This window comes from Gymnoscopelus microlampas, assembly GCF_963454915.1.
Source record: "Gymnoscopelus microlampas genome assembly, chromosome: 17".
NCBI lineage: Eukaryota > Metazoa > Chordata > Actinopteri > Myctophiformes > Myctophidae > Gymnoscopelus > Gymnoscopelus microlampas.
Genome location: NC_139954.1, coordinates 29,325,903 through 29,344,717, shown reverse-complemented (window position 1 = coordinate 29,344,717; position 18,815 = coordinate 29,325,903). Strand labels below are relative to the sequence as shown.

General features: G+C 41.4%; 1 protein-coding gene across 3 annotated transcripts in view; it reads left to right on the top strand.

The window, feature by feature from the left end:
* clasp1a (cytoplasmic linker associated protein 1a) overlaps nucleotides 1-18,815 on the top strand; it is an 82,551-nt gene that overhangs the window by 43,702 nt on the left and 20,034 nt on the right. For 2 of the 3 annotated variants that reach the window (XM_084083937.1, XM_084083936.1), the window contains exons 19-29: nucleotides 276-446; nucleotides 5,300-5,413; nucleotides 7,808-7,969; nucleotides 8,556-8,720; nucleotides 10,547-10,609; nucleotides 13,253-13,356; nucleotides 16,066-16,313; nucleotides 16,859-16,922; nucleotides 17,856-18,019; nucleotides 18,206-18,284; nucleotides 18,435-18,578. In XM_084083937.1, the coding sequence (XP_083940063.1) occupies nucleotides 276-446; nucleotides 5,300-5,413; nucleotides 7,808-7,969; nucleotides 8,556-8,720; nucleotides 10,547-10,609; nucleotides 13,253-13,356; nucleotides 16,066-16,313; nucleotides 16,859-16,922; nucleotides 17,856-18,019; nucleotides 18,206-18,284; nucleotides 18,435-18,578 (1,478 nt within the window). The remainder of the gene's footprint in view (nucleotides 1-275; nucleotides 447-5,299; nucleotides 5,414-7,807; nucleotides 7,970-8,555; nucleotides 8,721-10,546; nucleotides 10,610-13,252; nucleotides 13,357-16,065; nucleotides 16,314-16,858; nucleotides 16,923-17,855; nucleotides 18,020-18,205; nucleotides 18,285-18,434; nucleotides 18,579-18,815) is intronic. The other variant, XM_084083938.1, reaches the window with a different exon arrangement.

Genomic DNA, 18,815 nt, shown 5'->3' with positions numbered 1-18,815 from the left:
TGTATTCATTCTATTCATCTAGTTGTGTGTTTATTTATACTATAACTAATTTGTATCATAATTGTATTAGTTATTATTAAACTTGAAGCTGTTCTGTGTTCTTTACACAACAGCTTCAATTAAGTATATTGCTCAAGGACACATGTCTAAAGGGAGAATTTAACAAGTCACTGTAAAAACTACTACTCAACTCTCTCTTTCCTTCTCTAAATTCCAATTTATTTCTCTTTCATTCCCTCTCTGTCTCTGTCTCTGTCTCTGTCTCTCTCTCTCAGATAAGCTGGTTAGCGGTAGGGTAACCACACCTGGCTCCCTGCAGCGGTCCCGCAGCGACATCGACGTCAACGCAGCCTCCAACGCCAAGTCCCGCCTCTCCACCGTCCCCGGCCCTGCCTCCCCCTTTAGCTCCGCTTCTACCCTGCCGCCCGGCTCCTACGCCTCGTTAGGTAAACCAGCCAGTCGCCTCCCTCTAACCCCTCAGAGAACGGTGACAACAGAAACACAAATGAACAAAGGAAGAAAGTTGTCCAAAACAGTGAAAGAAGCCAAACATGATATTCTGTCTAATCCCAATATAAGATTGTCATCTGGTCATAAGCACATGAGTCGTTGGTCGAGGTTTAGGTTGTGTAGTTAGTTACCTTGCCATTATATCTTCAGTAGTTGCACCGTTGATTAGAAATGTATAATTACATTTTCCCAAATGACTTGCACAAAAACAGGTCTCAAAGTCACTCTCTCAGAACACAATGAACACAAACAAATTACATTACAAAACCTGGTAATAAAATGGAGCTGGGTTTTCTAATGTTATACATGGACAAAATCTGCTTGTTTGTGTCAGTCTGTCTGTCTGCTAAAAGAGCGACTTTGAAACCCTTTTCACTGTGCAATGTCTGTCAACGGAGCAACTGTTGAAGATATCAGGGCAATATTTTACATCATGGAAAGGTAACTACACAACCCAAACCTCTACCAAAGTTTCGGTGTGCGTTCACTTTTAAGTTATTCTCCATCGCATGACACTGTCACTTGCCAAAAAGAACGGATTTTCAATCTAGCAATTTGCCATGAGAGGCTGTTGCCTGCTAGAAAGCATGCTGTCCTTTCTTTTCTGCTCTCTTGTGATCATTATTCAATCAATGGAGTGTTTGGCGAACAGAATTGTTGAGAACAGCAGTTCAGTTCACATGTGTTGTCTCCATATTAAACTTCGAACTTCTCTTTAAATTACACAAAATAATGAAACCGCCTCAAAACCCATCTTCATGAAATATTGAGACATTTTCTCATTAAATCACTGGCTTTTATGGGTCTGAGGGGGCTTATTAATAACTTCTGTACGTATCATTACACTGCTCTGTCAACAGGAACTGAGAGTTTCCAGTGTTGATGTACGAGGAGTTTCAGCAACACTTGACTAATGGTTTTGCTGAGGTTGAGGAGGCTCCTAGTCTGATGAAAAACCCCTCACACTTTTTAACGATGTTTTTAATGTTTTCACCAACATTAAAGGATGATGAGGAATAATCAACCAACCTGATTGAGCTGCTGAACGTGTAATTCAGTCTTAATCTTCTAGACACTCACAATGTCTATTTCCTCCTGTGTTCTTCTGCAATGGGTTCCATGGTTCCCTATTGGTCATAACTATTGATCAGGCTCACTCACTCACTCAGTCGCTCAGTCACTCAGTCACTCAGTCACTCACTCACTCACTCACTCACTCACTCACTCACTCACTCACTCACTCACTCACTCACTCAAGCTGTTATCATACTCCAAATGAAGTTGAACTTTCTTCAGCTTTGGCAGTTCTAGCTGAAACCGACACATTTCTCGGAGGACGAAAGTGTTTTGTACTCACTGTAGCTCCGAGTTCTGAACGTCAGACCACTGTATACAGAGCTGGAATGTTGATATAACCACAGATCTGTTTACATCAACCTCCGATATGCTTTCACTTAATTTGTCAAAATGATTTTGCCATTTCTAAATGAATTACATGTTGTCTCTCAGAGAGGGATAATGGAGGTTGGTACCTAACCTAAAATCCTCAGCCAACATTTCTTCAAAACTGTCAATGGCACTTTGCTGGCAGATCACGGAAATAAAACAATAAATCACAAGCACATTGAGAGTGTGAGAAATCACACACACTGTTCGCAGTGGTGTCTCTGCTGTGATTCGTTAGAAAATCTTGAAGGTGCAAGAACTGCCAAAACAAACTTAAGCATTGCACTGTGTTCGTAATTTTTTTCTTATTGACGAGGCAGAAAAAAAGGTCAACTTTGTTTGGTGTATGTTGCAGCCTTCACTCTCTCACTCACTCTCTCACTCTCTCTCACTCACTCACTCACTCTGCTTATATTGCTACTAATGTATCTCTGCCTCTCCTCTTCGCTGCTCCAACATCTTTCTTAAATGTCAAAAGATGGCACACCTGGTAGAAATGATGGTAAGATTTGTGTATGTGAAGTGTGCGTGCGTGTGTATGTCATGTGGTGTGTGTTTGTGTGTGTGTGTGTGTGTGTGTGTGTGTGTGTGTGTTTGTGTTTTCTTTGTCCGTCAGGTACACTCTTCCCTCTTTTCACGTCTCTTGGTCTGTGTCTTTCCCTCGTTGGTCAACTGTGTAGATCTGCATGAGCTGTCTGCATGGACCTGCTCTACTATTATACAACTAACTACTGTACAATTACTATAGTAACTAACTACTGTACAACTACTAACTACTGTACATACAATTACTATAGTAACTAACTACTATTCAGCTACTAACTACTCTACAATTACTATAGTAGGAACTAACTACTGTACAACTAATAACTACTGTATAGTAACTAACTACTGTTCAACTAGTAATGAAAATCATGAGATAAGAATTAAGACTAGAAAAGTGTACTCCTCGGAGCACAGGTCTCCGACAGGCCAGGTAGTAGAAGTCAATCTTAGCCACTCATGATGGAATATGAAAAATCAGACAGATCCGTCTTGACCACATAAGTATACCGATTTGCGTGATGTTAAAACACACCTTTTCTTCTGGTTTCTAACTCCAGTTGTGCAGTTATTACGCTACTAATTACACTGTGCATGTAAAGCCCCAAAAAATGAGTTAGCTTTTTATAGCTATAAACTCTGTGCAGAAAATAAGTTTCATGCTCTGCATTGGAACTATGTTGTGCTGTGTATTCATATTACCAAGATGAAGCCCACATACTGTAATGTGTCATTTCTCTTTGGTCTTCTTAGAATGTTTAATGACCCGCGGAGGTGACGTATTGGGTAACATCAGTTTCATGTCTGCGTGTTCAACCTCATGACCCTGTGTACTCAGTGAGGGCAAGGTACAAATGCGATGCGCTGTGAGCTTGTAGATCAGCTGTTTTCGGTGTGAGAAACCGTCGCACAATAGACCATGAATCTTCTACCCCACAGGACATGACCCCGGCAGCATGCTACATCACGGGGTACCAATTGGTGTGATTGCGGGGTCAAAAGTCAATACTTAATACTATATCTCTGGAAAGACTGTATGTTTAGAAGCCTGTTCCTTTTCTTCATCATTGTTTGTATGTCCGAGGGGACACATATTTTGCGTTGCGTAACAGGCTAGCTGGCTTTGTTTTCAGTGAGACTGTCTGCGGAATGTCTTTATCAACCAGTCCAACAGTTGAATCAGGGTCACGTTGTTGCCGGACGTGTTTTATCGGAAGATACTGTTGGATAAGGGTTTATTAGTGGTCAAGGTGCCTGTTTAGGGTTAAAAAGTAGCCGAAGTATGTGTGCTTACATGTGTGGGTGTGTGTGTGTGTGTGTGTGTGTGTGTGTGTGTGTGTGTGTGTGTGTGTGTGTGTGTGTGTGTGTGTGTGTGTGTGTGTGTGTGTGTGTGTGTGTGTGTGTGTGTGTGTGTGTGTGTGTGTGTGTGTGTGTGTGTGTGTGTGGGGTGGGGGGATATGTTTGATGCTGGAAGGAGGAGGAATGTATAATAGTTTATATGTGTTTAATCATATTTTCTTCAATGAACTCCAGTGTGAGAGTTATTGTTCTGATTGACAAACACTTTGAGGTTTGTTGTGTGTCAGAGGGAATGATACATATACATGTTGAATATTGCTCTCTCAGGTTGTTTTTATCACCACACAGATCTTTGTTTAAAATAAACGAAAGGCTTTGATCTGAAACCATAGCTGATACAGAGACATCTAGTAAACCACAAGACAGATGTGTTTTAATTGTATTTGAACGCTGTCTGTCTTGTAGGCTCTATGTCTGTACTGACATGGTTGTCTTGTTGACTGCTCACTGCGTTCAAGTACATGATGTGCAATGCAGTGATATTTTTTATAAATATGATGTCATGCTACGGTTAACCGCAGATTAAAAACCAAATTTAGAAGAAACACGTTTAGAAAACAAAACGCAGTCTAAAACAGCATGGCTTCCCTGTGCAATTGAAATGTATTTCAGACTGTTAGCTGAGTTAATTATCCCTAAAGTGGCCAATTTGAATCCACCTAAATAGCCTACTTTTCTTATTGTAGTCGGAGCCTGGGAGAATTGCCTAGTTAATTCATCCTTTTGCCTTGCGCTACAGTGATATGCATATTATCTTGAACAATTCCTACACATAAACAATTATGTGCTAACGTGAGCTTTGTGTGCTAATGTTGCTGAGCTGTGATTGGCGTAGCAGTACGAGCTGAGCTGTGATTGGTGTAGCACTGTCAGCTGAGCTGTGTGGTTCTCTGTATGCACTTGGCGGCATGAGCTGCGCTGTGACTGGTCTAATTTTGTGGGGACAAAGATACAGAAAAACCCTGTTCTAGACGCCTGGCCCCTTCAGTGCCATGGCATAAAAATGGCCAAACACCATTCCTAGTTTGCGTCATAGAATCATACAAAGTCTGACGGGATCTTTGTACAACCAAGAAAGTACTTGAAAAGCAGTTTGCTCCGTCTATACCAAATCTCTTCGCCAGCAGATCTACAAGTGAGCTTGAATAGGGAGGCTGGGGTTCAAGTGGTTAGTATGCTATACCTGACAATAATTCACATGACCTGATGCTGAAAACCCCACCCATCTGGTATGACATGTTGGTTGAAACCAATACATTGATAAAGTAGTTGTGAATAATGTGTGATCCAGTTATGTCTGCTCTTCCTTCCAGACAGTTCTGTTTTGCAGTGTGTCCAGAGTTCAGATGGATTCAACGCATAGGACATGTTTGTTTATCTCTTTATTTGCCTCTCCTCTCCTCTCCTCTCCTCTCCTCTCCTCTCCTCTCCTCTCCTCCAGGTCGTGTTCGTACCAGGAAACAGAGTTCAGGCAGTGTTGTAAGCTCCAACTCCACCATGGTCGACAGTAGAGGTCGTAGCACTAGCAGAGCCAAAGTTGTTTCCCAGTCTCAGCGTAAGTGAACGCACCAATACATTCACACACAAAGTGAATACAAGTTAGAATCCCTTTTGCATAGATACAGTATACTAACTGTTTACAGTTCCACAGTACATACACAAGCAATAACTCGCAACAGGCCCGCAATATACTGTATATCATGTCCTGGAGTGAGTTTTTACTTTTATAAAATGGTTGCCAAATATGGCAACAGGAAAAACAAATTAAGGTTTTTAATAACATCATTACAAGAATAATTTATACAAGAAAGAAGTCCCTGACTGCTTGCACAAGCAATACGGTTACTTTGCAATGTTTTCATTTAGAATCTGCTAAAGGTTTGTCAACCTCATTCAAATGAAGATGACTTTGCTTTCAGTTGGTGTGCGGATTCTACCTCTTTAACCCATTCAACCCGGGAACGCATCTGTGTCAGTTTAGATTTTAGCTATAACTATTATTTTATACTTTGGCTATTCAAAAATATCAGATATACGGACCATAACTATTCGCTTCATGTTTCCCTCCGAATTCATCAATCTCATCTTCTTGCAGCTCTGCGTGTCGTCCTTTTAAGGTTGACACGGTTCATAGGTCCATAGTTAAGAACTATTTCACCTTGACCTACAGTTAAGAGCCTAATGTTTTTTTTTTCTTTGCCACAATAGTATACAACTGTTTGAACACATTACACTTTGGTGGCATGGTTATTATACCACACCTATCAACCAATCAGATTGTGTGATTTGACAGTTTTATGATACACATACGTTTTATAATATACACACGTCACTGCACATCACTACATATCACTACAGTACATTCAACATTCTATACTTACAGAATGTTGAATGTGTAATGCATTATCAGTTTCTATGTGTGTGTATGTGATGTGTTTCTTGTATGTGTGTGTCCCTTCCTACATGCATGGCAGTGTTTTTCTGTGCGTGTGTGTGTGCGTGCGTGACTGCGTGTGTGTGTGTGTGTGTGTGTGTGTGTGTGTGTGTGTGTGTGTGTGTGTGTGTGTGTGTGTGTGTGTGTGTGTGTGTGTGTGTGTGTGTGTGTGTGTGTGTGTGTGTGTGTGTGTGTGTGTGTGTGTGTGTGAGAGAGTGTTAGGTCCACTACTAACGCACAGAATCTTTCTGCAGGCCAATGCATGTTAGATAAAAATAGAAAACGAAAACAATAAATAAACAAGCATAACACTTCCTGTGACATTTTGTCTTGACCTGTCTTGACACTCCCTTCCATCTCCCAGGATCCAGATCAGCCAATACCATCAGTGGTAAGGGTCTAGCTTCATCCAATCACAGTGCTTCATTCCTTAGCCCAGGCCCTCTTGGCTCGGGACAGATTTGCACGCCTCATTTCCTGTACTTTTTAGTTTGCATGTTCCATTTAAGTGCCTTTGTTTTATTTTATTCTATTTTTTTTACAGACCCATCCACAGTCTGAGAAGCTGATTGGTTGGAGTTAAATATGTCTTGTCACATGTTCAGCCATTTTGTCAATCCCCCCCCCCTCCCCTCCCCAAACAGCACAGCGTGATCCTGGATCGCGACCCAACACCCTCCTGTCTGTGTCCCAAAGTAACGTCCGTTATGTTTGGTCATTCAAGGCTGAAATCCTGTCTCCACGTCCTGTGACAAATCTCCATTGTTAGCCATCAATGATGTAGCACAGTGTTTCCCAAACAGTGTGCCGGGACCCAATTTTTGGTCACGGATCCATTTTTATAAATATCAGCTATCAATTTTTTTCATTATTATGTCAAAAGACAGGCTTTGATTGGCTACTTTCACTATTAAATGGTGGTTAAATAGTGGTTAATTCATAACTGATGTTTTTGTAAGTTTGGGTCCCGGGGAGACACCAAATGTTTGGTCTCAGCTGAAAACGTTTGGGAACCAATGGTGTAGCAGTTAAGATGTTCACTGTCTCCCTTTCATCTTTCCTACTGGCAGTCTTTCTTACACTGTCTCCCTCTCAGCTTTCCTACCGTCTGTCTCTCCTACACTGTCTCTCTCACAGCTTTCTTACCATCTCTGTCTCTCCTAGACTGTCTCCCTCTCAGCTTTCCTACTGTCTGTATCTCCTACACAGTCTCACCCTCTCAGCTGTTTTTCTGTATATCTCCTTCTATGGAGACATCTGTTGATCTTCGTCTCCCTGGTGACAGTTCATTATACTCTTTACATCCAGTGAGTTTGATGAGCTGACCCAGTAATGTGTCATTATTACTAAGTTACAAAGTACATACAGTGATGTCACAGGTGTGTTTATAAGGGTCTTCAGCTTTGAGACTCTTCCCAGCATGTTGTTAAAGGTTTGTGTGTGTGTATATGTGATCGCAGACATTATTCTAACCTCTGTATGTGTGTATGTGTCTGTGTTTGTTTGTGTGTGTAGCCGGCAGTCGTTCCACTTCTCCTGGTAAGGTCCTGAGCAGTGGTTATGGTCGGGTGTCCAGGGCGAGTGTCTCAGCCTGCAGCACACCGGGAGAGAAGCGCAGCAGGATCCCCCGCAGTCACGGCTGCAGCCGGGAGCCCAGTCCCAATAGACTGGGACTAGGTAAGACATCACGTCTGATCAAATGAGAGCAAGTTGGCTATCAGTGCAAATAAAATCTGATCAGATCAGTTGATACATAACAGTGCAGATCGGATCAGATCAATGCACTTTCAATTACATTTTGGCCTTTATTTAGTTTTTGACATTGCGTTCGTTGTTCAAGTTTTATGAATGATCAACCCTTTCATTTCTTTCTGATGCTTGTGTTGAATTAACACACAGCAGCTTGTCAAAACATCACTTCCTGTTTGTATGAACGACTCACTACACAGAACATTATTTTTCTTTCTTTCTTTCTTTCTTTCTTTCTTTCTTTCTTTCTTTCTTTCTTTCTTTCTTTCTTTCTTTCTTTCTTTCTTTCTCACCCCCCTATCTCTCTCCCCTCAATGTCTTCCACCCTACCACTACCTCTAAAATCCTCCTGACAGCCCGGCTTGTGTGTTTTGACCTCTCTTTTAACATGTTGCTCCTCCTGACATCCAGGGCTGTGTGTTTGATATGAACCTCCTCTTTTTAACGTGTTGTTGCTCCACCTGACAGCCAGGCTGTGTGTTTCACCATCTCTCTAACATGCGCTCCTCCTCAGCCAGGCTGTATGGTAAATCTCTTCTCCCTGCTGCCTCCTCCCCATGCCGCTCGCTAGCCGGCCGGAGTCGCATCCCGCGTCCCAGCATGAGTCAGGGCTGCAGTCGCGACACCAGTCGCGAGAGCAGCCGGGACACCAGCCCCGCCCGGGGCTTCACTCCCCTGGGTGAGTAGCAACATGCCAGTCAGTCAGTCAGTCAGTCAGTTAACCTTTATTTAGAATTTAATTAAGCCATTCAAGCTGGGAACGCATTCAGTCATTTTAAGATTTCTGTTAAAAAAAAGAAAATATTTTTGGAATATATATATATTTTAAAGCCAACATTTGTAACTCAAATCTTTGCTTCTGGGGGGGTCCCTGTAACTAAACATTTTGATGGGGGTCGGCGGCTAAAAACATATAATTTAGGGGGGTCCTTGACAAGAAAAGGTTTGAGCACCACTGATACAGCAACAATAGTTTTTCAGAAAACAAGACATTTGTTGAGACATTTGACAATTTTACAAATGTTCGCTTTTTTTTTTTATTGAAAGATTTGCACAAATGTTGATGACAGAGATGACAGCATCTCTGTCATCTAAAATGACAGAGATGCGTTCCCGGATTGAATGGGTTAAATGTTATTTTAATTTGATCTCCCGGCGGAGAGAGACGTAAATTGCAGCTCTAACGCCTGGGATTTGAGCCCGGGTCTCCCTGGTGGTAAGCCAAACATCTACTGCCCAGTCTTATGATCTTCAGGCAGTACTACTTGTCAACCAGTAGGTGTCCTACCTCACACCGGGGTCTAAAATGTCTCAGTGGAAGAGTAGGGAGAGCACCTCCTCCAACCACTACAGATGTACTAGTTACATTGTATTAACAATACTCTACCATAACATGATTAAAATGACGTTTTATTCATTAAAATAAGTTCCAGATTGCAGCATTATCTTTGGGAGTTATCAGAGAGAGAGAGGGAACAAAAAAAAGTTAAGTAATGAAATAGAAAATGAAATAAAACCAAACATTAATCAAAAAGAAAAATAGAAAATATTTAAAGTTGTGTGCATTTGAGCATCCACACAGCTTGGAGAACACTGGTTTCCATTTGGAAGTTCCTATTGTACCAACAGAGATATACCAGCATCCTCCTCTGCTCCTTGTGTGTCTCTCTGCATGCACTAACGTCCGGAGACAATACGTCTGCTGCATTGTTCCAAGTTGATGTTTTGACATATCCGTGAATGTACTTGCATATGAGATTGAAATGCTGTCATGTGATATCGTCATAAAAGTTGTGGATGGTCCTGGAAGGGACAGAGAATCTGTCAGATCCAGTGAACGCACGCTGCAACAGTTCTTGTGATGTGACATCATTACTAGTCAGATCTATACAGAAGGAACCTGTCACTGTGTTTATGGATGTGCTGTCAGTGTAGTTAGCATCGTGGTGAACTGTGTTTAGTGGTCTGTTACCCAAGGCTTCATACCAGCCGATGTCAAGTCAGTGCCGTCAATACCAGCTGGTGATGTTTGTAGCGTCTGTACTGTAGATTTTTCTGGTTTGGTTCCAGTGTACAGTATAGTCACTCCATGCACTGACATACACTATTGTCCCCTCCCTCAATGTTGTCCTTGTTTGTAATTTGGGGAGAAAGGATAAATATGAATATGGGTCTACCTCCCGAGCCATTAGGCAGCTGGGACGAGAAAAGATGTCCAAGCTAATCTGAACCTGCTCTAAGAATCGTTGCATATAAAATGTCCAAATCAAGTCCAATCCAAGTAGCAGGTATGAAACAATATCTATGAGTTACAGTGATTTCCCTGATTAGCTCAGCAGTGTGAAAAAGGCCTCTCTTAAGAATCTTCAAGGTCGTTGTTTAACCTCTAGTAGCTCTTCACTGACCCCCAGGGTCTGGGGTGTCACCCCAACCTTCCTCTCTCCTCCTCCTCTCCCCTTGCCCCTCCTCTTCCTCCCCTCTTCCCCTCCTCCTCCTGTCCGACAGCCTCTCGACGCCACTCCCGTTCCACCAGTGCTCTCTCCACAGCGGACCCCCATGGCCAGACAGGTGACCTGCATGACCAGACACTACAAAACCCCATCCACCATGCCCCCCCCCATGTCCCACTGTTCTCTTGTCCTCCTGTTACGTTGCCCCCCGTTGTGTGTATGTACATACCAGCATGCATCCGTACAGAACACAGTCCATCTTCTGTCCCTGTCCGGTATTACCCGAGGACATTCTCTACTGCTGGTTTTTACCTACTTTATTTCTGGTTTTCATCTGGTCTACTGCTGGTTTTCATTCTAGCTGTACAGAGTAAATGTATCAGACTAGTTTAGATTTGCTTGATACACCAGGTGAATGGAATTACGGGCTCTGCCTCCCATTCTACTTTTTGGAGGTTCTTGGAACCAGAGATTAGCCTGTATACTGGGAACACTGTTTTAGCATGTGTGCAAGGCACAAGAACGAATGCTTTAAGATAAGATATGATATATGATAGTAGCTGACCGTCAAGGCCTTTGTAGGTGAGGTGGAGTATTTTACAGAGAGATAGTTATGGGAGAAATTGTATCTCTATGCAGCAGTATTCTGGAGTCTTTAGAGACTTATCAAGTCAGGCTGATAATAAGCAATTGCAATAATCCAGTATCGTGTACATTTGCACATTTTGGAGATAGGATTTTTGCAATGTTCCATAACTGTAGATGAAAATGCCAGTCCTTGAAATTTGTTTCATGTGTGAGTTGAAAGGCCTATATTGATGAAAGCTACCTCCCAGATTCCTTATGATGGAGTTATAGGCCAGGGTAATGCCATCCAGAGTAGGTATACCATTAGATAATGTGTTTCTAGGGTATTTAGGGTCAAGCACAATAACTTCTATTTTGTCTGAGTTTAGTTGCAGAAAATTGCGGATCAGCCATGTCAAGAATGTCCATAAGACATTCTTGAAGGTCAGTTTATTGATTGGTTTAATCATTGGCACCTATGGACTTCATTGAGAATATAATAATATGCATAACAATTCAAAAGTGTGGAGTGTTTCCTAATAATATTACCTTAAAGGAAACAGTGAATAGTATTGGAATGCCATGTAAAACGTTTGCACACATGGAGGATTCATTATATTATAATGTGTAAAAACTTAAATAGATCTGAAATGTTTAATTTAAACAAGCATAACACAGTTAATTCCTTTAATGCCAATTCAATATTGTAGTATCTGTAATATATGTCAATGGTATCAAATGCAGCTCTAAGGTCTTTAGCTTTAGTCATTCTTTGTTTAGCTGTTCATTTAGCCATTTTTTTAGCCGATAAAAAGATAGGATAAACACTTAGCAACAACAGCTAGGGTTGCCTACTGTCCCTTGAAATAAGGAATTGTCCCTTATTTGGAAAGTAAAAGACGTGTTCCTTATTGAACTGATAAGCGACACTCTTTGCTCCTTATTTTGGGGAATCAATCAATGACACACGTCTTACAAGTTCAAACAGCTTATATACATATACTATAATACAGGTTGTTAAATTAAACCCTAGACTCACTAGTGAACTGGATCTGAGTTGTCTCTGTTTTTGGACTGCTTTTTTCTGTTTAGACCCAATCTCTTTGCCAAAAATCTCTGTTCCAGAATATGGATGTTGGGGTTCAAGTGGTTACTATAATATACAAAAGCTGTACAGTGTACATATATACAGTGAGAATTTATCCTTTTCTGGGGCGTTTTTCTTGGAAATAAGGGATGCCCAGCTGGGTGTCTTTTCTTTGAATTTCAGGTAGTTGGCAACCCTAGTTTATCCTTTCACCTAGCTGTTCGTTTAGCATGTTTTAACAGACATTTTGTGCTCATCTGCTCAGTCGTCAATCCTGGTGTAAATGTGTTTTTGTTATTTAGTTTTTTGTTAGTGGCCCATTAATAATTGATTTAAATTTCTCAGTGAAATTCACTGGAACTGTGAATTGTCTGCAGTGTGTTTGATCTCAGACCAGATTCATTTTGTTGTTGTTGTTGATGTTTGCTGCTGGGAATTTGATGAATCAAATCACAAATGACCTGGCAGCCTGTGATCTGTGCTGTTGCTATATTTACATTTACAAGTAATTATTTGTGGTTGAGTGTTGTTTTTCCTACATGAGTATGTGAGTCATTTCGTTTGCATGCACCAATGCTTGTGAAGTTAATGAAACGTGTTTCTTTCCTCTCTGGATCATTGGTTCACTACCTGGATGGAGCTGTTAGTTTTCCCTCTTATCCTTTCCTTTAGGTGTTGATTTCTAGTCATTTTGCTTCTGATGTTTGGAGATTTGCAGTACTTTTCTTTTCTCAAGCATCTTTTATCCCTTCATATGTCATTGTGTTGAAATGTGTTCACTGAGAAGAGCCTCTTGTTTCTATTAGCCACTTAAGCCCTGTATACCTCGTTGTACGATGAGTAGTGAAAATAGCCAATCTACAAGACTCACCACAGAGCTTGTAGATCTGAGATTTGTTACTCTAAATGTAGTAAAAAAAGAAATAAAAGAAAAAAGAAAATACTAGCAGTCACAATGCCACTATGGTTCCTGTGCTGTTCGTTCACTGAGAAGAGCCTCTGGTCTCTATTAAGGTAAGTTATTGCGGTCCTCTTTGTTATTGTCTTTGAGCTCTACTTACCTCCTTGTGTCTGTCCACCCTCTTCTCCCTACCCCCCCTCATGCAGATCGATACGGTTTGATCCATCAGGCTAGAATCTCGGCGTCTGTCAACGCCATGCGGGTTCTCAATACCGGTACCGAGGTGGAGGCTGCAGTGGCCGATGCTCTGGTGAGTCACTAGAAGCTGTTATACTGTAGGCTACTGGCTTGTCGAAAAAGCGATATGAACATGCAGTCAATTTTGAGTGCGAAGTACGCTCAGAGAATCTGCACCGAATTCAGAGCACTCTGCTTTTGAAATCATAGAGCGCTCTGATATCAGTTAATTTACGAACGGGCAGACTAGATAAATATATCTAACGTTGCCATTTTCATGTTTGAAAATGAATTCAAATTAATATTAATTCATCCTATGTATAAACATGATTATTATACCAGTTATGCATATTGAATACTGTCTAAAAAGACAAGCTGCAACCGTGACATTTTGTAATGACTTCTCCTCCATTGTTCAGGTGCTCTGAATTTCCAAACAACCAGAGAGCACCTGGGGTGCACTCCAGCACTCTCAGAGCATATTTCCGAACTCACCCTTTATTTAATTAGTAATATAAGCTGTTTGTTTGGAATGAAAAGTCTCTCCTTGAAACATGATCGGACAGCCTAGTGAATGTGTTCTCCCAAAATGGTGGTGTACTTGATCTGTGTTGAATCACCATCCCTCTCTCCTCTTCTCCTCTGGGTTTTCTGTTACCATCTCAGCTATTAGGAGACTCCAGGAATAAGGTAGTAGTCCAGTTTGCTCTCACATCGTGGTCACAGAACCTCATCCCTCTGACTGGCAGCTTCATCAAATCCCTCCCACCTTCTTTAGTTTCACCTTGAATGTTGTTTAAGTTTTTGCATCATGTACCCATTGTGTTTGTGTGTTGTTCTTCATTGTTTTAAGTCATGATTCAGATTTGCTGATATTTTTTGTAAGGGTACGGCCACACAGCATGATGGCAGGGGAGTGGCCAACACATGCATACATCCCTACTTAAGACTCACTCATTCTCCATGGCTTTTAATCGTATTTGAGCCTATCTAATTTGTTATAACTTTGTATATACTGTATATGTTGTGTGCGTAGGTGGCGCACGCGTACATGCAGAGTATATGTTGATGCTTTGTTTTTATCTTGCAAAGTTGAACTCTGCGTGCCAGCACGGGATGTGATTTTGCTATGGAGCCAGAAGCTCCACCCTTAGCTTGCATAGAATGGAAGCGAATGGGAGGCGATTGCTTCAGTTGCGCATCATGTGTGAACGTACCCTAGTCTATATCAAATTGAAATGTTGATTTTATTGTTAACGGGAAAACGTTACCTATTTTCAACCTAAATCCCATTGTTCTAATATACGGTACATTCCGTACACTCAATGATGTTAAATGACGCGTGACATCAATGTTTTGCGACATCAACATTTTGTACAGAAATACACCGACGACATAGGGTGTTTTTTGCCACACTATATTATTGATCTCCTCACATCAGAGCAATGGGACACAGTTTTCCTTTAAAGTTCCAACCATTTCATTGCATTTCTAATCAAGATCTTTGCTTACTAATGATCTCTGATCAACAGAAAAATTATATTTGGGAAATTGCCTTTTCAAATTGAATAGCACAAAGAAAGCTACAGTACAGTGTCCACATATTGCATGACTACTGAATGGCAATAGGAGCTTTGTTGGGACACTTTCTATGGTAGCCCAATTAGTTATTTGAAAACTAATTGGGCTACCAAAAGTGTGCTGCACTCGTTGCTTCCGTGCCAAAAACATTTATTAAGGACGAGAGAGACAGATAACACTAAAGAATTCGATGAAAGGACCCCAATGAAAAACAAGCCATAGTGCTTTCATGGGTTTTAAATCCTCTTAACTCACTGAGTGTCATTAACGTGTTTCACGTGTTTTTACCGCTATGGCGCTGGGTGCCATTAACGTGTTTTTTTTTTTTTTATGATTTGTACTTTATTTTTCTTTTGTGGACAAACAAACATATACATTTCTATTCAACAGATGATGCAGACATTTTTTTTTACAAGACATACAATAGACATTACAAAGACATTCTTAAACCAATAACTACATTACTGACGATTATAACAAGACAAGACATAACATACACAACATATGAATGGACAAAACAGACAAAATACAAGACAAAAAAGAAAAAAGATAATACAAAGACAACAACAAAGGAAACAACAATAAAAAATAAAAATACAGTGCACAGAGGCCTACTGCCAACAGTCAACCCCAGTCCTACCCCAGACAAAACTAACCCAAGTCCCTAAAATGTTGTTGAAGCTCACATAGCGAGCCGGAAACGTCACCCAAGACCTGAAACGTGTAAATGATAATATCCCCATTTTTGCCATTAACGTGTTTGACGTGTTTTTGAAAAAATAGTGGGGGAAAAAAAAATGTTTTTTTTTTTTTTTTTTTTTTTTAAAAACATGTTCAGAACCCAAGATATCATCATCTGAAGATGTGCAGCTCCATCCACTCCTTGTTTAACTTAGAACTGAAAAAGGCTGTATCTCGCTTCCTAAGCACTTTTTGTTTTCTGTGAAAAAAACTCTGGCACTTTTCAGAATCAATTCTGAAATAATTCTGGCAATCCTGGCACTCAGGGAGTTAACAGACCTTGTTTTGAACTGTACTTCCCTGTGCTTGTCTTTGCAAACTGTTAATAAAGTATTCAATCAACCAATCAAAAAAGAAACCAACGTTTCGACAGCCACACTGCCTCAGCCTGGAACGCAGCTCCATCATTAACCTGCCCTAAACCTCACAGTATTGTCCCTGTGTCCCTGTCTGTCCACAGAGGAAGCCTTTGAGGCGGCGGTATGAGTCTCCGGGGATGTACTCGGACGACGACGGCGCTAACAGTGACGCGTCCAGCGCCTGCTCAGAGAGGTCGTACAGCTCCCGGAACGGAGGCATCCCCCACTACCTCCGCCAGACGGAGGACGTGGCCGAGGTCCTCAACCACTGCGCCAGCTCCAACTGGTCTGAGAGGAAGGAGGGTTTACTGGGTCTCCAGAATCTTCTCAAGAGTCAAAGAATACTCAGGTAAGCTTTACACTGTCTGTATTGTCTGCTAAAGAAGGCAGATGGAGAGCTGCAAAGTCACAATGAACAGGATTCACATCAAATGAACAATAGAAAGCGTTTTAAATGCAGGTACATGTTGATATAATTTTTTTGTGTTCGGCAAGTGAATGATTTCCCAACCAATTGAGTTGGTTGGGAACACTGCTAGGTACTGTAAGGCCAGCCGATGTACTGTACTATAAATCACCTCATTCAATGGAAAGAGTACAATTCCACTCCATAGAATGGAGACATTTGGATGTAATTTCTTTCCATTGAATGGGGTGATTCATAGTAGATTGGGTGGGAGGGCAGTGGTTCTCAAACATTTTAATTTCAAGGACCCCCATTACTCTGAGAGCGTACAAAACAGACCCTTATGGGTCATTTTGGTTCCATTTGTACGTTTTCAGAGTTACAGACCTGTTAAGGCCTTCAAGGAACCCTGAGGGTCCCTGGACCCCAATTTGAGGTCGATGCCAGACCCTCTGACTTCTGGTCTTGTATGTTTTTGTCGCTTACAGCCGAGTGGAATTGAAGAGACTTTGTGAGATCTTCACCAGGATGTTTGCAGATCCACACAGCAAGGTACTGACTTGAACTGATATAAGGACAGATGTGTATTCTTTTCTAAACCAAGAGGTTCATACAATTTACTGTACGGCTTGAGTTTGACGGTAATATAAGACGCATGATGTTATTATGTAATGAAATGACTGTCTGCTGTTATCTGTTTGTAACTAACTGTATATCTCTTGTTGTTGCATGGTCTCACTTGGTGTGGATTTAACTGCAGCGAGTAAGTGTGTATTTTACATTATTAAACATTACTGACTAGACAAGACTAGCATGAACTGTTTTCAGTTGTATTTCAGTTTATGTGTATGTTGGAGAGGTATTCATGTTATTGTATTATTATTACTTTTTTTTTCCTATCTTTTAGCAGTTCGAAATATAATACTTTTGACTTATAAATGACTTAACATGAAACAACTCACAGAGTACTACCTGACTCTGGAAGGTCTAGACCAGTGATTCTCAACCAATTTGCTATGCATTATGTCACGGACCCCCATTGATATGATTTCTATCTTTGGGACTCCAATCTAAGCATGGCCGATCCACATTGTAGCCACACCATGTGTATCCTGAGATCTGCATAATTTCCTAGTTATTGTTAGACATGATTTGGTCCGATATGGTCTGTCATTTTGGTCCAGACTTCCTTTACTGTCTGGACTGTAGGTATAGAAATAACAGTGAAACTGCTCAAGATAGACATTCTTGTACGTTTTTTAGTTGTATTTACTTGTACATGTAATAATTACATAATACGAGCCCACAACGTTGTGAGCTTGTAGATCAGCAAGCTTTTGGTGTACGACACAGGTGTGCAACCATGTATAAATAAGGCACTAGTTTGATCTGATGACCTGAGTGTGATGATCATCCAGGTTGCTGTTCCTGCCAGCTGGACAGGAGAACGTGAAGGTTCATTGACCCTGTGTGTTCCTACTGTAGGTGTTCAGTATGTTCCTGGAGACACTGGTGGACTTCGTCACAGTGCACAGAGAGGACCTGCAGGACTGGCTCTTTGTCCTGTTGACCCAGCTACTGAAGAAGATGGGCGCTGACCTTCTGGGCTCTGTGCAGGCCAAGGTTCAGAAGGCTCTGGACATCACCAGGTACAATACATATGAAAATAGATATAAAGAAAACTTGCACAAGACGAGTAAACACTGGAAAACCATCCACGTTCTAGCTGCTTCCATCACAGAGAGATGAGACAGGAAGCGCCGCCCCACTTCTACTCTCAGTTAGCCAGGTCCTGTTTCCTGTCTGATCGATTCTACTTCCTATTTCTTCTCCAGGGAGTCGTTCCCCTTCGACCAGCAGTTCAACATCCTGATGAGGTTCATTGTAGACCAGACGCAAACCCCCAATCTCAAGGTAGACCACCATATTACTATACTGTACAATGTATAGTACAGAACAATATTACTATAGTACTGTGCAGTAAAGTGTGAACTATAGTACTATATACAGTACTGTGTGTGTGTGTGTGTGTGTGTGTGTGTGTGTGTGTGTGTGTGTGTGTAGGTGAAGGTGGCCATTTTGAAGTACATTGAGTCGCTGGTGCGTCAGATGGATCCCACAGACTTCGTGAACTCCAGTGAGACTCGTCTGGCCGTGTCTCGTATCATCACCTGGACCACGGAACCCAAGAGCTCTGAAGTCAGGAAGGTAGGCATCCTGTCACCTCTGATGCCACCAAGGTACACATCCTGTCACCTCTGACATCATCAAGGTAGACTTCCTGTCACCAAGGTAGAGTTCCCGTCAGCTCTGATGTCACCAAGGTAGTACACTTCTTGTCAGCTGAGGTGCCAGGAAAGCAGACTTATAGATGAATATTAAACATGATTTAATGCTCAGCAAGCGAGCCTAACACATGTCTTTATGCCATTGTATTATAATAGC